Source organism: Perca fluviatilis, chromosome 6 (assembly GCF_010015445.1).
Source record: "Perca fluviatilis chromosome 6, GENO_Pfluv_1.0, whole genome shotgun sequence".
In the NCBI taxonomy this organism is placed as follows: Eukaryota; Metazoa; Chordata; class Actinopteri; order Perciformes; family Percidae; genus Perca; species Perca fluviatilis.
The window spans coordinates 15218691-15234467 of NC_053117.1; the positions used below are offsets into that span (position 1 = coordinate 15218691).

Consider the following 15777-nt stretch of genomic DNA (forward strand, 5'->3'; position numbering starts at 1 on the left):
CATAAAGTAAGTGACTCTTGCTCCAGAGCTCCAGGTTTATTACAGTGTGCCAACTGGTTTTTCAAATTTAAGTCAACGATTGAAGCTGAACGAGGACACTGACAAGCTCCTGACAGACACCTCTGATGTCATGTCAATTACCTCCAACATAACCCTGCATTTACTCCGTATTTAGTATTGCGTGGTCATGACATAATCGTTAGCCTATTTGTACAAAAACGGCTGCTACTGAGCCATAACGTGAGATACAAGGTAATGGAGCCTTTTATACATTGTTGTGTTTCTTTAGAAATAAACAATGGACAGATTTTCTTCAGAGTTATTCGCTGTCAATAAAATGAATGGCAGTCAATGGACTGCTAACGGCAGGTTATGGCTTGTTAGCATCATGCAAATGTCTCCATAGGAGGTATGCCTACGCTTTGCGGATGCTCGCTTACCCCCTTGTCCAGAACCCATATTCAACATCGCCTTTATTTTGAAATTCCCGAACCTGAAGATTTTTATTTCCAGGTCAGCTTGAAGGTGTCAAATGTCAAAACAGAGCAGCAGCAGCCAGCACAGTGGAAATGGAAACTTAACACGGTCGTTAATTACACACGGTTCGTGCTTTTATTTATGTTAATTTGTCGGAGTGATTTTACAATATCTATCTTTTTCGGGTGGGAAGTTTGACAAAAGTGGAAAACAGATTTTCCTAACGACAAAGCTAATATTAGCTTCTGTCAGAGCACACTGACTAAAGCTGAATCTGCATGTCAGGCTAGTTATCAACAAAAATAATACACGGATTTAGCATTTATTTATTGTCAAATCTTTTAATTGTGTCTAAAAAAGCTTTTCATAGCACTGTGGTTACATCACATGTATTTAAAATAGAAAAATGTACTTTTCTCAGCAATCTGTCTAGTAAAATGATATTAACGAGTGTTAACTGTAGGAATACTGACCGTTAACTAATATTATAATACTAATATCTGCTTATTAAGCTCTGGAAATAGAGAAGATTTTTCATACTTACATCATGGCATTTGTCTCTTTAATATCTCAGGTAAAAATAATAATTCATTAAGTACTTCCACCACTCCTATAGGAACATTCTACAGAACACATAACTGCAACCTACAAAATAAATCTTCTCATCTTCTCTGTGACACAGCGTAAATAAAAACTGAACATTATATACTTCATAAAGGTTGGATTCAGTTGTAGATATGTCCATGTTATTGTGCACCACCAAACCATCCTACTGTAAATAATGAACCCCAACAAATAAATGAAAACCACCCTGCAAAAGCTCAGTATGAAATCAAAAACTGTAATAATCATCTAATTATATATTTACAATAAATCACTATTAAAACACTTTTGTTTGCTTTCTGTTACTTTAGTGTAATAAAACATTTTGAGATGTTATGCGTACATTTTGAGATTCTGAGAAGCGTATTTATTTTCCCATGTACCTGCAGACATGGAGGTGACGGAGAAGGGGTGGCAGCAGGTGGAGGAGCAGGTGGAGAGGCTGCTAAGTGGTCAGGGGTCAGAGGTAACCGCCTGTGACGTGGGCCTGGAGCAGAGCAAACCGGCGACTCTGAGGAAGACCGTCACCTACATTGTCTGCGCTGTCATCTTCAATGAGAAGGTTACCTCATTATCAATTTATCTGCCAATTATTTGCATTATTATTTCATTAATTGTTGGGTCTATAAAAACGTGTGTGTGTGTGCGTGCGCGTGCGTGTGTGTGTGTGTGTGCGTGTGTGTTGTCCATCAGGAGGAGGTGCTGATGGTGCAGGAGGCAAAGCCGGACTGTTATAAGCAGTGGTACCTGCCTGCCGGGAGGGTGGAGGTGGGGGAGAGCCTGGAGGAGGCGCTGAGGAGGGAGGTGAGACACACACACGCACACACACACAAACACACACACACACACACACACACACACACACACAACACACATAAACACACACACACACTTGTCCGGGTTACCTGAGTTACCGTTCTTGTTTGTCTGCAGGTGAAGGAGGAGGCGGGGTTTGACTGTGAGCCAATCACCTTGCTACTGATCCAGGAGCAGGGACCGCAGTGGATCCGCTTTAACTTCCTTGCTAAAGTCACAGGTCAGAGGTCACACAGAGCCTACACGCACGTTTGTACTTCTGTTCTTATGAGGACCCTCATGAACATAATTAACCAAACTGAGCATGACACTGTCGGCCTCCATTAAAAAACCTGAAACTGTGTTGCACAGAAACTTTAGAAATATTGACATATTCATAGATTCTGGATTTTTACATTTTTTTTTATGTGTCTTAAAACATACATACAATAAATTTTTTTTTTATTTAAATCTATAAGTTTTTTTTTTTTTTTTTTTTTTTTTTTTTGTTTTTGTTTTTTTTTAAATGTATAATGTATTAATGAAATTAACCTTCTCTGTTTATGTTTATGAGTTAAAATTTTTTTTTTTTTTTTTTTTTTTTTTTTTTTTTTTTTTTTTTTTTTTTTTTTTTTTTTTTTTTTTTTTTTTTTTTTTTTTTTTTTTTTTTTTTTTTAAGGTCTGTCAGCAGCAGATCAGGAGTCTCTTCAGGCCTCCCCGGCGCCGCCCCCCCCCCTCTTTTTCTGGGGGCGGGGGCCCCCCTTTTTTTGTTTTTGGGGGGGGCCCAAGTGGACTCTGCTAGATTAAAGATGTCCTGAACACATATTGATGAAACTGATATCCCTCTGAAACATCTGGGGATGAGAGAGAACAAGAGGGTTTCACTAAATCTCTGACTGTTCTTACCAAACCCACACATTTTTATATATTGAATACTGACCCTGACTCTGGCTGCTGTGATGCTTTCAGGTACCGTCAGGATCCCTGCCATCCTGTCACGTTACCTGTAGACCTGAGCTGCCGTCACGTGGTGCAGAGACTTGTCCTGGTCTTCACCAACGCTAAGGAACAGATCTGGGTCCTGCTTATCAAAGGTAACTGATTGCTCATAAAATAAAATAAAAAACTAATTACCTTCAGGTTTCCGGTTGATTTTCACTGCCTGAGCTACTGATGAAAATCAGTTGTTGAAGTGTCTTCCAAGTCAAGTTTCTTTTTTCCACTTAACTCTTTATTGCCAAAAGAAATACAAAAAACAGTTGTCGTCTCAAGTTATATGTCAGTTTTCCATTAAGATTTTAACGATTATTAGCCGTTGGTCCTTCTGTCTGTGGCTCTACTTTCCCCTAATTCTTCATAAAAGCTTTTTTACTTACTACTTACATTATTTCTACCAAGTTTATGTTGTTCCCATTTCACTTTTGTCAGAGAAGTCACAGATAATATACTAAACAACTTATAGGGACCTTTTATTGTAGTATTTGTTAAAACACTTATTAGAATCCTAATTACAATAACTTCAATATGACGTAAATACACCCTCACATGTCTGAGGCCTGTAGGCTCAGGCTTGTTAGACAACATTTAATATTTGAGAACTTTTGTTTAATTAAAAATATGATTATATTTTAAGTAAGATACTGCAAAAAGTATTCTGTAATTAGTTAGTTAGTTATTAGTACCAAACCTATGAAGTTTTATTAGAAGTTTTTTGCTCATCTTCCAGACAAATCAGTTTTTTTGTCCCACACTACATAACCCTCTCTGTCCTGCAGCCCCGGTGCTCCACCTTCCCACGGCGGCGGCGGTAAAGACTCACGCGGTGACGTGGGCGGCCAACATGGTGGTGCAGGAAGCCATGCCGTCAGCATATTATGACCAAGACGTCAACACGCTGGGCGTCTTCAGCCTGCAGCACAACGGGCGTCAGCATGGGAAGACAGACGGCGTGTGCTTCAACACGCTGGTGGCGCTGGTCCCTGACCACGTCCAACGCAATGAGGACGGAGAAAAGGTAGAGTGGACGGGGACGGGACAGCCTCCACCTGTAGAAAACCCTCGATACGTCTGGCACGAAGTCCAGAAACAAACACTGAAAGAGAAACTGCTGGAGAAGACCAAAAACACCTCCATTTTACCTATGCACAGCCTGTACTGACCACATTATATCACTGTATCATTCCCCAAGAGGACTCTTATTGTGTTAAGAACACTGTTGGCTTTTCTTAAAGGAGATTTTATTCTGAAAGTAAATGTCTTATTTAATTTATCAGTTGGATTGAAGAGTTTTAATGTCAACAGAACAATAAAATACTTATGTTATATCTGATTGATTCCATAAGAAAGATTCTAAACTTTCTTTAGAGTGAAAAAAAACGCTTTAAATTAATACGCTTTAAATTAATACGCTTTAAATTAATACTTCAATATTTTGGGAAATACACTTATTCTTTTTGTTTCATATATTATATACCCAACCCCCAATATAACATGCATATATTAAACAGATGCTTATCGGTTTTAACAGTTTTAGATGCAATATTATATTATATATGGTTAAACAATATTGGCCCATTCTCAATCACTCAGAATAAAAGCCAATAGGTGCTCTACAGATTTACAGATACATATAAGTTAAAATAATCAATACATTTAAATAGGCAAATATGTTTAATGTATTTCTTTAACTGTCTTTAAAATTAAAATTAGCTTATCTTTGTTTAACCACAAACAAAACAGGTTGAAGGTATTTTAATATGACCAGAGGCTGCTGTTGATGTGGAGAGAGAACAAGCTGCAGGTGGGAATCCATTGACAGGTGGTTTTATTGTTTTCAGAGATGAGGGAGAGGCACATCACACTCATGTTTGTTAAGGCGAAGTACCGCAGTGGATGGATATCTGTCTTCCACAAGCAGCCAGAACCTGTCTTGTTTTTATCTGCCAAGCAAACTTTGGCAGTAAGTTGTACATTAGCCAATTAAAAGGAAGGAGGAGGAGATTTTTATTTTTGATGTTATATTTTATTGTTATGGCTGATACCGTGGCAGGATCAGCAAAGAGAAAAAAGAAAAGAATGCTCCGCATAATAAAAAAAAAAAAGCTGAAAGGGACAGGGACAGAACACCATCGAAAACAATAGTCAATCTTCGGTCGGCCATTCAACAGATGCATAGAATTCATTTCAGGTATGTAAAAGGTATTTTATTTATGAAATACATTGTAAGACGTTATTTACAACAATATATGAATTTACATTGGTGGCTAAATCAAATTCACCATCATCATATTACAATTATTAATCTTACAGAGCCACAAATTAGATACATTACTTAAACGCTATGCATCCAGCAAACATCTCTTTAAAAAAAGAAAAATTGTATTTATGGTTGCGTCTTTCTTTCACTCACTTCCATTATTGGGACTTTAGCTTATTCACTGTAACCCCCAGAGTTAGACAAGTCCATACATGGCCTTCTCATCTCCGTCTGACGCCCCCAGCGCTAGCTAAGCCTAGCACAGATCCTGGAGGTAACCAGTTCCATCTAGCCTACTGCTCCCAATAAGTGACAAAATAACGCCAACATGTTCCTCTTTACATGTTGTGATTTGTATAGTCACAGGGTGTACAAATAACAAGGTCATATGAGACACAGCCGGCTTCTAACCGTATACAAACTATACATACATATTTCTCAGAAAGGCGAAGCGCTGCTACTTCTGCTACTTGGGCGGAGTGATATGCTAGCAGCACCTGAAGCCCTGTGGTGAGGAGCAGAGAGTTCGCCTGGAGTTCGCTCAGAGTTGGAGTAATAGAGTCAACAATTACTAGGTAGTAAAAGCATAGTGACCTTGTTATTTGTACACCCTGTGACTATACAAATCACAACATGTAAACAGGAACATGTTGGTGTTATTTTGTCACTTATTCGGAACCGGTTACCTCCAGGATCTGTGCTAGGCTTAGCTAGTGCTGGGTGCGTCAGACAGAGTTACAACACGCACGGATATGAGACGGGTATGTATCGACTTTTCTAACTCTGGGGGTTACGGTGAATAAGCTAAAGTCCCAATAAGTCAGCGTGTTCCTTTAAGATCTTAATGTGGTGGTGGTGCTCATGGAAACCAATTTTGTCAAAATGAACACAGAATTTCCTGTAGTTGCTTTAAAAACACACAAAAATGAACAATGATGTGATCAATCAAGGCACCCACTGTGGGAACGACTGATTTACAGAAAATATAACTGAACTATTAAACGAATGAACATCATGTTAAACATTTGTCAGGAAGGTTTTGTGGTGTGAAGGAATTCAAAATTGTGATCTCAGTATTTATAATATCCTGTCTATGGCCCTGTTTGTGTGTTCTGTTGTGTCATCACAATAAAGTTTATCATCTTGTCTGATTTTTAACCTTATTTTTATTATGTGCACACAATATCCAAATTCTGGCAAACAAAAGACTAAATTCTACAGACTTCAATACAAAAGAATCAAAGTTCTTATTTGCCAAAAAGTCACTTTATTGCTCTTAATATTATGAAGTCACAGTTTATCTTCTTCATCCCCGTTTGTTTGAGCTCCTGTCTGGTCGGCAGACTTCTCCACCTTGACCTTCCTGGCGTACTTGTCGAGGTTCTTCAGGTGTTTGGTTCTGTTTTCCAGGCGTACCAGCCATTCCGCCCTCAGCCTGGAAACACACACAGGAAGGTTTTCTTTACTTATGTTCAGCAGCTTCAAACACAGATGTTGTATACCTTTTATTTAACAGCCTGCAGAAACACAAAGAAGGTGAGTCAAAATAAGGTGTTTCTTTCCTCGCAGTGTTTCAATCCTTGCAGTGTTTTAGGTTCTTTCAGCGTTTCTGTCCTCAGTGTTTTAGGTTCTCAAAGTGTTTCTGTCCTCGCAGTGTTTTCGGTCCTCAGAGTTTTAGATCTTTGCAGCATATTGGTCCTCGTAGTGTTTCAGTATCACATCTAAAACAATTGTTCTATTTAAATATTTTGGCCAAGACAAAGGCGACGTGCGGCAACGAGAGGTGACGCCACAGTTGGCCTTCGTCGCCACTAGTTGTTGGCCGTCTGCTTGGTGTGTCAGGCCCTTTATTAGTCAAGGCAGATCTGGTATCTTGGTGACAGCTGTGGTATTATCACTGTCACATCAGCGTTTCACTTCACTCTTTTATTTCACGATCAATCAAATACACACCATCACTCTGCGTGTAAGCATGCGTGCAGGAGATAAAAATTGCAAACGTGTAGACAAAAGACAAAGAGACTACAGACACACTGTGTAACCTAACCCTCACTGTCAGCTGTCCTCACTGTGTCTTCGTCACCTTCCTGTCGAGTTTTCTGGATTATTCCATTTGTCCTTTTAGCTGCTGATAAGCCACCTGACCTCAACAGAGGCAGACACAAAAACAGACAGACAGACCATAGAGTCCTCAGACTATCTACTAAAAAGTAAAAGCATTGATTGACTTTAGTTTGAATTTATTAAACAAAACAAAAGTAAACAGCTTTTATAGACTAAGACTCATTTTCTAAAAGCAGTTTAAATGTAAGAGTGACTAGTGTCCACAGGGGGGTTTCCAGGTAGCTTTGGTCTCTGCCCACACTTGAAACCCCTGAACAAAAAAAAAAGCCTGAATCTCTTCTCAATTTTACTGCCTCACTGTCACCGGATTGCAAAATCTTTTCCCCCCTCAAACGATAAACTCTGGAGAAGTTTTTTGTAAAGCATGCTTTTTAGGATGGAGGGCTGAAATTGGGAGAAAAATATGAACACTAAGAGCCCAGGTGAGCTGACCACCCTCCGCTGTAAACCAATTGTCTCTTGAGTTTGACCAAGACATCTGAAGACAGACACAGTGGAAGGGAGGATTCATGCAGATTATTTGTTTTGTCTGTAAAATGTCTGACAGTATGGAAAACTGCCCAAAAGAGATGGAATAAAATGACCGGGGTTCAGATAGTTGTGGAGTTGGGTGTTACATTGTAATAGATAGCTGGGGGATTAGGAGATACATGGTATTGATAGGTGGGGGATTAGGGGTACAGTGTAATGGATAGCAGGGGGATTAGGTGTGAAGGGTTGAGGTGGTGGGTGTGAGGTTAAGTGGGGGTAGAGGAGGAGAAGACTGGAGTTAGGAGGGATAGGGCTAATAGCTGGTGTAATGCAAAGAGGTGAAGGTTTAATAGGAGGATGTATACATACGCCTGATAATCCCATCATAATGTAATGACGGGATGACAGAAGAAGAACCTGTGGGGGTGCAGATAGAATGGCTAATAAATAAACTGTGCTAGAGATGGGTGGATCTGGTGTGTGTGGGTTTGGACCCAAAAGCAGACAGGACAGCAACAGGTAGGATACAGGAACAGGAGCTTAGTCTCCCACAAGTATAACAAACTAAGACAAGGCTGAACACAATTAGCAACACTGGAAATAACAACAAACACACAGACAAAAAATTCAAAGAACAGACATATACTAGGAGCTAATCACAAGACAAGGCACAGTTGGAGTAGACAGGGAACCGGAATAAAGAGGGAAACTTTGGGACAACAAATTAGTTCCGACTGGGAAAATTCACGGGAAAGCCCTCTTAAATCGGAGTAAAGACTCAGAAAGTCAGTGAAATTGTTCACTATTTGTGGAGTTGACGTCATATTACGCAGAAGCATGGTGGACGAAAGTAAATGTTGGGTTAATGGTAAGAAACTATTAATTCATGTATTACATATACATTTTTTGCTCACATTTAATTTGTAATATCTACTCAAATCAGGAGTTGTGGCCTTCAGATCCAGGAACCTGCAGACCTACAAAGAGGCTTGATATAATTTGAGACAAGGCATCAAAGAGGCCAAGCGCAAGTACAAACAGCAAATAGAGGAACGCTTTTCCACTAACAACTCCAAAGAAATGTGGCAGGGAATTAAAACTCTTACTGGCTACAAGGACACTTTCACAGACACAGACACCACAGATAGTATGCTTCCTGACACGCTGAACCAGTTCTTCTCCTGTTTTGACCAACGGAGCAGGACGATCTGCACCCAGCCAGCACTACCAGGGAAGGATGACCCTCTGCCCTCTCCAACATCAGGTCAGGTCTGCCCTGCATGTTAACCCGAGGAAGGCACCTGGCCCAGACGGTGTCACCGGAAGAATCCTTAAGGACTGCGTAGTCCAGCTAACAGAGGTTTTTACCACCATTTTGCAGTCCCCACTTGCATGAAATCAGCTACAACAATCCCAGTGCCGAAGAAGAACACAGTTAAGTGCCTCAATGATTACCGCCCGGTTGCATTAACACCAGTTATCACCAAGTGCTTTGAGAGACTCATCCTCTCTCACATCAAATCTGGCATCCCTGCTGGTCATGACCAACAACAGTTTGCATACAAAGCAAAGAGATCAACAGAGGATGCTATCATCACAGCCCTTTACACAGCCCTCACACACTTAGACAGTGACAAAACCTATGTAAGGTCGCTGTTTGTGGATTTTAGCTCCTCTTTTAATACTGTCATTCCCCAGAAACTGGTACAAAAAAATTAGTAACCTTGGCCTGGGCAGTTCACTGTGCATGTGGATCTTGGACTTCCTCAGTAACAGACCACAGAATGTATGGATGGGGAAGCATTCATCATCCACCCTCATACTCAACACAGGCACACCCCAGGGCTACGTCCTCAGCCCCCTCCTTTATTCCATATTTACCATATACCCCAACATATACCCCAATAACACCATTGTCAAATTCGCTCGACACCCACCATAGTAGGCCTGATATCTAACAACAATGAGGCAGCCTACATAGAGGAGGTTCAGCACTTGACAAACTGATGTCTTCAAAATAACCTGGACTTAAACACTTCCTAAACCAAGGAAATCATAATGGACTTTAGGAGATCAAGGTGCAATGAGCACTCTGCCCTCTCCATTCATGATTGTATTAGAAGGCAGGCTAATTGATCAAACTTATGTGTTAACATCAAATGCAAAGCGAATTTTCACCTTGTATTACCTGCACTTGGAGCGCTGGAGAGGAGGAAGGGCTTAATGTTTCTGACATTTCTTTCCGTAATCAACCATGGTCGAAATAACCACTATTGCTGCTTTTTACCTGTTGTGGAAGTCCCAGATACTTCGGAAAACCAAACACTGACTCTTCTAGGTTACTAACGTCATCCGGAAGAGCACACAACTCTGTGATTTCCCCCTGCCCACATGGCTACAATAATTGTTTCCTCAATTTAACAATTCAACAATGTTGGACAGCAGGGCTGAATCTCATCACCCTTATTTGATAGGTCATCGACTCCTCGGTCCTCGGCTGAACCGGAAGTTGTTCCGTCCCTCCTTGGTGAAGGCCGTCTCAAAGCTCTTATTTCTGGCCCGAAGACCAAGGAGCAAGCATCGAGCTATAGCCGAGGATACATGAGAGCAGCCTTCCTGGAAGCTGTGCAACTGAAGGAGTTGCTAACTCTGCCCAAACAACTGACAAATTCACGTGATGCTTCAGAGGAAAGGAAGTCTCTAAAACACATTTTCTCGTTGCCTCTCTCCTCCGATGACGAAGGGAGGCAAGTGGAGGAGTCGAGGAGGCAATTTAAGCTATGTGAGAAGCACCTACAGCAGGAGAATCTAAACGCTGATAAGATTTTGCAACACAGCATCACGTGAATGATGGTCCGGTGTGAATTTGCATCTATTCAGGTCTCTGCATTGACTTTGTATGCTCTGCATGTTCTGTGTGACAATAGTTGAAACATCTTATAATAAATATATGTGATTATAAAACGATTGAAGGTTGTGTATTTTCTGTCAGTCTACGGGTTTACGAGGTGAGTTCAGGTTTCTGCTCATCATTACCGAGACCTTTTAACAACCAGACTATCTGCAGGGTCGAGTGTTTGTCCTGGTATGTCCTCCAGCTCGCTGAGAGACGAGAGGCTGTTTGTAATGAGAGTGTCTGTTTTTAGATGTGTCTATTTGCCAGGCGGCCACGTGTCCAAGACATCTCAAACCACATTCAGCTTGATCACAGGTGCCACATTCAAGGACCTCCATAGATCTTCAGGAAAGAGACACTTTGCCCAGAATAGGTTCTCCTTCTGGATCAAAGCATGGGAGGTGAGCTTGTAGGTGTGCACTAGGTGGTTAGCCTTTAGGTGGGAGATATCGCTGTCAGCATAATCCAACAATTTTCCTGTTATGTCCTTGTCGGGGGCCGCATCAGGACACGTTACCGACCGTTTACACTACAAAAAATATTTGGTCAAATGCATCCCAAACCACCTCGGTAAGTTGTTTGAGTGATCGGATCACAATGCCGTTTACACTAATCTAGTCGCTAATCACACATGAACACATCAGTAACAACACTTTATATAACAGTAAAGCAATCACGGGGCCCAGCATTATGAGTATTTTTTCTTTTACTATTACTACTTTACTACATTGAGACAATTACAGTTGGAGGTTGTTTACAGTAGGTTGTATAACTGCGTGTAACTGAGTTGTTTCTTACTTTTCCAGCGCGCTCTTGTTCTTTCTCTGCTCTTCGCTCTCAACATGTTGACATTCAGTGTTAATCTTCTTCTCCCAGAACGTCTTAATATGCAGTCTGTCGTGGACCAGAGCCAAGTTCATCTGCAACAACACAACACTAATTGTACTGATGCTTTGATTAAAGAGCAGTCTGGATCAATGGAAGTACATTTCCAGGACAAAGCCTGACACCTGGCACGTGGCTCATGCGCCGGATGTCAGGCTTTGCCCCTCACCTTCCGCTCTGTGTGTTACCCTTCTCAAACTCTGTTCGCTTCGGTAAACAACAACAAACATTGAGCTAGCAAGCCACACGCTGAAAATGGCAAGTTATGAACAAAATTTGGATTGTGCAACAAAGGAGACCTGCTTGGTTCTGTGGTGGTTCGGTAAAAAAATAGTTTTGGGACCGATTGGTAGCCACCGCCGCTGCGTCCGGAGCTCAGCGCCGCCCAAGACAATTGTGATTGGATTAAAGAAATGCAAACAACCCAGAGCGTTTCTTTTCCTCCTATCCTAGAATGTATCTGTGGTGTAGCCATACCTTACTCCACAGCGCTGTGGAGATAGGTCTAGCACTGAGAGACTAATTAAAAAGTAACTTCACACCGAGCTGAATGGCTTTGTTCCACTGCCCACAGGGTTAAAGTCTGTTGCATCTGTAAACAGTGATGTCACAGAGTACTGTAGAAATATTTCTATAATCTAGATGTGTTATTTTCAGTATTAAAGATGTATTCCTTGCACCATGTATAGACTTGTCCAGGAAAGTGTAGGGGAAGGCTTTTGTGTGTGTGTTCTTATCCTACAGCTCAGAATAAGTGGCACCAGACAGGCCTTATAAGGAATGGGGTCAGATCATTGGCCACACCGTTAGTAAAAAAGAACTGTGTGTGTGTGTGTGTGTGTCTGTGGCTATCAGTATGTGTGCCTCTGTGTTTACTATATAATTTTATTTACATGTACGTATCCAAGGATGTCAGGATTCTCTTCCTTTTAAACATGTATGAGCTTTTGAGCATGCGTTGTGTGTGTTTGTGTGTAAGAGCAGAAAAAAATATTTCGGAGAGAGGAGAGGATTTAAGCAAAGAGGATAAGAGATGAGGATTTGGGCTAGACGGTGTTCATAATTTGACAGAGATTTCATTTTGTGAATCCACACGTGTGTTGTAATTTAAATGCTGGACTTTAGTAAACTTGCTTAACTGAACTCTTCGTCTCAGATTGATCCTTGTGTTCTGGTATACTTAAGTCTGATGAAAAAAGGCGCGGGAATAAAAAAATCGGAGTCAGATTTGAAAGGTCTTATAGGGCATTATTTTAGACACAATTCCCTACAGTACTGACTGCACCCTATAAGACCTTCAGCTGGTGTTTAGTTGCACTTTAACATGCAGTTAACTGCAAAGCTTTATTGTACTGAGATTATGATAATACTACTGTAGTACTACCAATAATACGAGAGGTGATGAAGTACTCAGATCCACTACTAAAGTAAAAGTGTGTCTCAAGCCGTGCACTTCCATTAGTACACTAGCAAGCAGTACATTTTTTATATGTACTTACTTGCATAGTGCGTGAAATTCGATATACCACACCATTACAAGTAAAATTACTACATTCAAAATTGTAGAGATGTATTAGCATTAAATTGTTCTTAAAGTATATTAAATAAAAAGTATTCATTGGGCAGATTAACCCCTTTCACTGCGTACATATCATAATATATATAACTGTATTTTATTATTAGCCAGCTAATTTTAGCTACTTTGGTTTTTTGAAATTAAACATACAAGAAAATGAAAAAAAAAAGTAATCACATTAAGTACCTCAAAATTGTACTACTCTACAGTAGATAAGTACATTTGAGTTACTTTCCACCACTGATACTAATGATATTACAATGTTGCTACTATTCTTACCTTCTTTACTTTTCAAAACAGTTTTGCATTATTTCACACGTAGTTAAATTATCAGAAATGATGGTCATACAAAACTCTCCAACAAACCTGAATCTCACTAATGTGCCATTAAATCCATCCAAACATAATACCTCCGCACAGCTGCAGATTGAACTGTAACCGACGCTAGACTATAAAAAGTTATAATTCTTCTAATTAGTTTCATACTTAGAGCTGTTATGGACGTTATGAAGTTATTGACTAAAAAGAAACCAATAACTACATCACAACAACAGAGTAAATACATTTCTTTGAATAAATAAATAACCTCCAAACACTAAAAGATAATGACATTTGATATGAAATAATTTTGACTTACTGACAAAAAAACACACAAACCTTCAGAGCTTCAACTGAGCGTCCGCCAGCCTCACAGGGTGGGTTATGACAGAATGCTGTTTATATTAGTGTGTGCGTGTGTGGGTGTGTGTGTCCCTCCCCACTCAACAAAAAAATGTTTTACATGTGAAACTCCCGTCAGCCTGTCAATTTGTCAGTAAACATATTCATGTTTTCCTCTCTCTCTGTTCTGTCTGATGCTCTCTTGCCCATCTCTCTCCCAGTGAGCTCACGGTACTGGAATCTAACTGGTCTTCAGGGACACACAGGGAGTGAGAGAAATGTGAAGGAGTGATGGAGAGAGAGACAGGAGGAGGATGGAGGGAGAGCTCAGAGGTGTGAATTAACTTATTTATAGAAGCAGTTTTTTATTTCCTGACTTGGTTCAAGTCTCACTTCTGATTGGCCGATGAAGCAGCTCGTAGTATTTATAAAGTAGTATGAAGTAGTTTGTAAGGACTACTGACACAATGGAGCTGTGGTAGAAGAAACATTCAGATGTTTTACTGCAGTAAAAGTACTAATACCACACTGTTAAACTACTCCACTAAAAGTATAAATCCTGCAGTGAAAAGCTTATCGAAGTAAAAGTATTTCAATCAGGAGAGACTTCGTTGCAGATATGCAAAGATTTATTGTACGAATGCATGATATGACATGGACAGTCTTTGGAGATTAGACTCCAAAGACTTAAATTATATGTTTATTTAGTGGGTTAGAAAGCCAGAAGCTGATCCACCGATGGAGTCTAGACACTGATGGTGGTGTGAGGAACCCGAATACCGAACCGAGGAGCCGATGGCAGTCTTGCCGGAGGAGGAACCAGGAGCCGTGCAAGATGAAGACCGGAGGAGCAAGGGGAGGAGGAGGGTTGCTCTTAGCCTGAAATGACAACTGAGCAGCAGAGAGAGACAGGTTTAAAACAGGAATGTCATGCTGTGATTGGCTCGTGATATTCAAGGCCGCTTCTGATTGGTCAAATACAAGTGAGCGCCTCTAACAGCTGTTCAGTTTTAGAAATGTGTTTACGTTTAGAAGTCTTCCTGCAAGAATTTACGCTGAGCTCCATTTCATCAAAATGTACTTAAAGTATTTAAGGTAAAAGCATTGATTGTGCAGTAAAATGCTTCCTGTCAGTGTTTCCCATTATATCTGATGTTTGTGCATTAATATTACTGCTGCATTAATGTGTATGTTGTATTTTACTGCTGTAGATGTTTAAGGTTGTGCTAATTTTAACTCCTTTATATACTGTTGGGTAGTTTAATCTACAGCAATGCATTATCTTCTATAAGATTATAATGTTTTATAGCTTAGCTGTCCTGTGAGAACCACGTATCTCTAAAATGTCAACTCTTCACTTTTGTGACAATGCTTTTTCAAGCAATACCAAGAGGGTTTTTAAAGACTTAATTTAGCTAAAGAAGTATAGGGGAATTATCTCACAGCATAAAGGAACACTCTATCCTTTAGTTTATCACAAACCTTCAAAATCAACACATCTGGAGATCAACGCATTCTCATGAATGGGTTCGTAGGATAATGTACGAAAAGTTATGCACCCTAAAACGTATGATAGATGAAAACTAGGAGACCACTGACTGGTCACATAACATCGGCTACAGAGCCCCGTGCTACAGAGTGGCAGTTGCTAGCTGTTTAAGCTGCTACAGAGCTCCCCGACACCAGCTACGATTGTAGTCCAGCCTTTACTTCTGTGATGAATGCTCGTCACTTTGTAACACACGTTATAATGCTCTAACTGCCTACCTGCTAGCATGGCACGCCCTCATACTCTGCAACTGACTAGCTAGCAGTGCTTACCTAGCTACTGCGCATGTGTGAATCCCAACAAAGATGGAACAGAAGTGAGATGCCTCACTCTGTAGCTAAAACAGAGAGCTCAACACAGGGTGAAAAGAGGAGCTGCAGCAATGTGCAGTACAACCAAAATATGTTTTTTTGAAAATTAAACCACATAAACCTATTCTGGTACAACCTCTAAATACAATTATGAACCTAAAAATGAGCATAATA

At 40.3% G+C, this 15777-nt stretch overlaps 2 protein-coding genes across 2 annotated transcripts; one reads left to right on the forward strand and one right to left on the reverse strand.

Annotated features, from left to right (window-relative positions):
- The first annotated feature begins 446 nt into the window (after positions 1-446).
- Positions 447-4976, forward strand: nudt18 (nudix (nucleoside diphosphate linked moiety X)-type motif 18). Its single transcript, XM_039803124.1, has 6 exons — positions 447-602; positions 1470-1642; positions 1774-1884; positions 2014-2212; positions 2712-2969; positions 3651-4976. The coding sequence occupies exons 1-6, from the start codon at positions 533-535 to the stop codon at positions 4031-4033; spliced, it is 1194 nt and encodes a 397-aa protein (XP_039659058.1). The 5' UTR covers positions 447-532; the 3' UTR covers positions 4034-4976.
- Positions 4977-6279: 1303 nt separating this feature from the next.
- Positions 6280-14003, reverse strand: LOC120560831 (protein FAM240B). The gene is made up of 3 exons (XM_039803701.1): positions 13741-14003; positions 11421-11542; positions 6280-6566 (listed from the first exon to the last, which is right to left on the reverse strand). Exons 2-3 carry the CDS (start codon positions 11540-11542, stop codon positions 6422-6424), a joined length of 267 nt encoding a protein of 88 aa, XP_039659635.1. The 5' UTR covers positions 13741-14003; the 3' UTR covers positions 6280-6421.
- Positions 14004-15777: the final 1774 nt, after the last annotated feature.

Coding starts and splice junctions, on each gene's coding strand:
- nudt18 (XM_039803124.1), top strand. CDS start 533: ATGTCAAAACAGAGCAGCAGCAGCCAGCACAGTGGAAATGGAAACTTA. Junction 1,885..2,013: donor AGGAGGCGCTGAGGAGGGAG/GTGAGACACACA, acceptor GTTTGTCTGCAG/GTGAAGGAGGAGGCGGGGTT. Junction 2,970..3,650: donor CTGGGTCCTGCTTATCAAAG/GTAACTGATTGC, acceptor TCTGTCCTGCAG/CCCCGGTGCTCCACCTTCCC.
- LOC120560831 (XM_039803701.1), bottom strand. CDS start 11,542: ATGAACTTGGCTCTGGTCCACGACAGACTGCATATTAAGACGTTCTGG. Junction 6,567..11,420: donor AACAAGAGCGCGCTGGAAAA/GTAAGAAACAAC, acceptor GTGTGTTTCCAG/GCTGAGGGCGGAATGGCTGG.